This window comes from Gymnoscopelus braueri (assembly GCF_963280865.1).
Source record: "Gymnoscopelus braueri genome assembly, contig: SCAFFOLD_52, whole genome shotgun sequence".
Taxonomy (NCBI): Eukaryota; Metazoa; Chordata; class Actinopteri; order Myctophiformes; family Myctophidae; genus Gymnoscopelus; species Gymnoscopelus braueri.
In genome coordinates this window covers 393,177-394,879 of record NW_027660801.1, presented here as the reverse complement: position 1 = coordinate 394,879, position 1,703 = coordinate 393,177, and the positions used below count along the sequence as shown (strand labels likewise).

General features: G+C 42.9%; 1 protein-coding gene across 1 annotated transcript; it reads left to right on the top strand.

Annotated features, from left to right (window-relative positions):
- Nucleotides 1-746: 746 nt before the first annotated feature.
- On the top strand, nucleotides 747-1,472 carry LOC308081172 (alpha-soluble NSF attachment protein-like; the record flags this gene model as incomplete). The annotated part of the gene is made up of 1 exon (XM_080457565.1): nucleotides 747-1,472. The coding sequence occupies one exon, from the start codon at nucleotides 747-749 to the stop codon at nucleotides 1,470-1,472; it is 726 nt and encodes a 241-aa protein (XP_080313691.1).
- Nucleotides 1,473-1,703: the final 231 nt, after the last annotated feature.

Below are 1,703 nucleotides of genomic sequence, written 5' to 3'. Positions count from 1 at the left end.
TATGGCTTTTGGCAAGTTCCTCACCGACTATACTATAGCATGTTTCGCTGAACTGTATGGCTCCGAGCTGGAAATCCAACTGCCATACGCAAAGGCGCTTGATAGGATACCGGGAAACATCACGAGTGCACTGGAAAGCAGGGATGCTTGGCTAGCAAAGAGCAGAGAAGAGTCTGATACTGTCATGGTAAAGGTTCCAGACTCCCAAGAGGGAGCCGGGACCCCCCCCGAGTTGCCATTTGTTGTCTACCTGGGACCGATAGATACCTGTTCACATAGCACCCATGCCGGTCTCTCACAGCCTGGCCCCGTAGCAAAATCCGTGAATGCATTCAAGGATGAAGTTTACAATTTGTGGTATGGCACAGTGTGTTGGCTGGAAAATGTACGGGAGCAAAATCAGCATGAAAACGGGATTCGGACTGTGCTTGCTGAGAAGCTAGACAGCTCAATTCAAGTGGAAGAGATGATTCCAACTGAGTTTGATGAGAATCTACACAGTGTAATTGAAATGATGAACTCATTTCAAATGTCTTAGCTAAAATAAAGAAGAACAAAACACACACACACACACACACACACACACACACACACACACACACACACACACACACACACACACACACACACACACACACACACACACACAAACAAACAGTATTAACATGACAGTTGTAACATGACAGTTGCTTCTCTCAAACATGTTCTGCAGCTAATTTACAAGGGAAGAGGCCTTGACAACAAATATGTTCAAGAAGGAAAAGAAAGGTAATGAGTTTTTGCAAGCTGCCTTTCATCACCTACAAATGCAGAGAAAACATGATGCAGCAGCTAACTTTTTAGATGCTGCATATGTCTTCAAAGAAACAGATCCAAAAAAGGGGATAACCTGTTTGACCCAAGCTATTGAGGCATACACTGACATAGGGAGGTTCACCCATGCAGCCATAAATCACATCTCAATTGCTGAAATATATGAGACCGAGCTGGTTGATATTGATAAGGCTATTGGTCATTATGAACAGGCAGCAGACTATTACAAGGGAGAAGGTTACACCCGCAGTGCTAACAAGTGCCTTATCAAGGTTGCAACCTATGCAGCTCAGCTGGAGCAGTACCCAAAAGCCATTGAGATGTATGAACGACTTGGAACCCATGCAATTGAAAGCACACTGCCTTATTGCATGGCAAAGGACCACTTCTTCAAAGCAGCGCTCTGTCACTTCTGTGTACATATGCTGAATGCAAAACTTGCGGTACAGAAGTACGAAGAAATGTTTCCACCCTTTTCACGTTCTCGAGAATGCAAGCTGTTGAAGAAACTTCTAGATGCCTTTGAGGAACAAAATGTGGACATGTATACCGATTCGGTGAAGGAATTTGACGATATCTCCAGACTGGACAAGTGGCTCACTACCATGCTACTCAGAATTAAGAGAACCATACAGGAAAATGACACAGACCTGCTTTGACCCCCACAGGGGCTTCACATAAATAATACACAATAGTTCACAAATATAGTATTTACAACCAGTTTTGTTGTTGTACTACTAACCCATTTAATCTAAAAAATAAATAACAGAGTTAATAAAGAAAATACTCCCCACAACACACAACATTTTCTGCCCAAAAGTTCTCATTTTATTTCATTTAAAAGTGCTGAGGCCTCCCAAGGGACTTGAACTTCAAGTGGCAAGAGAAAA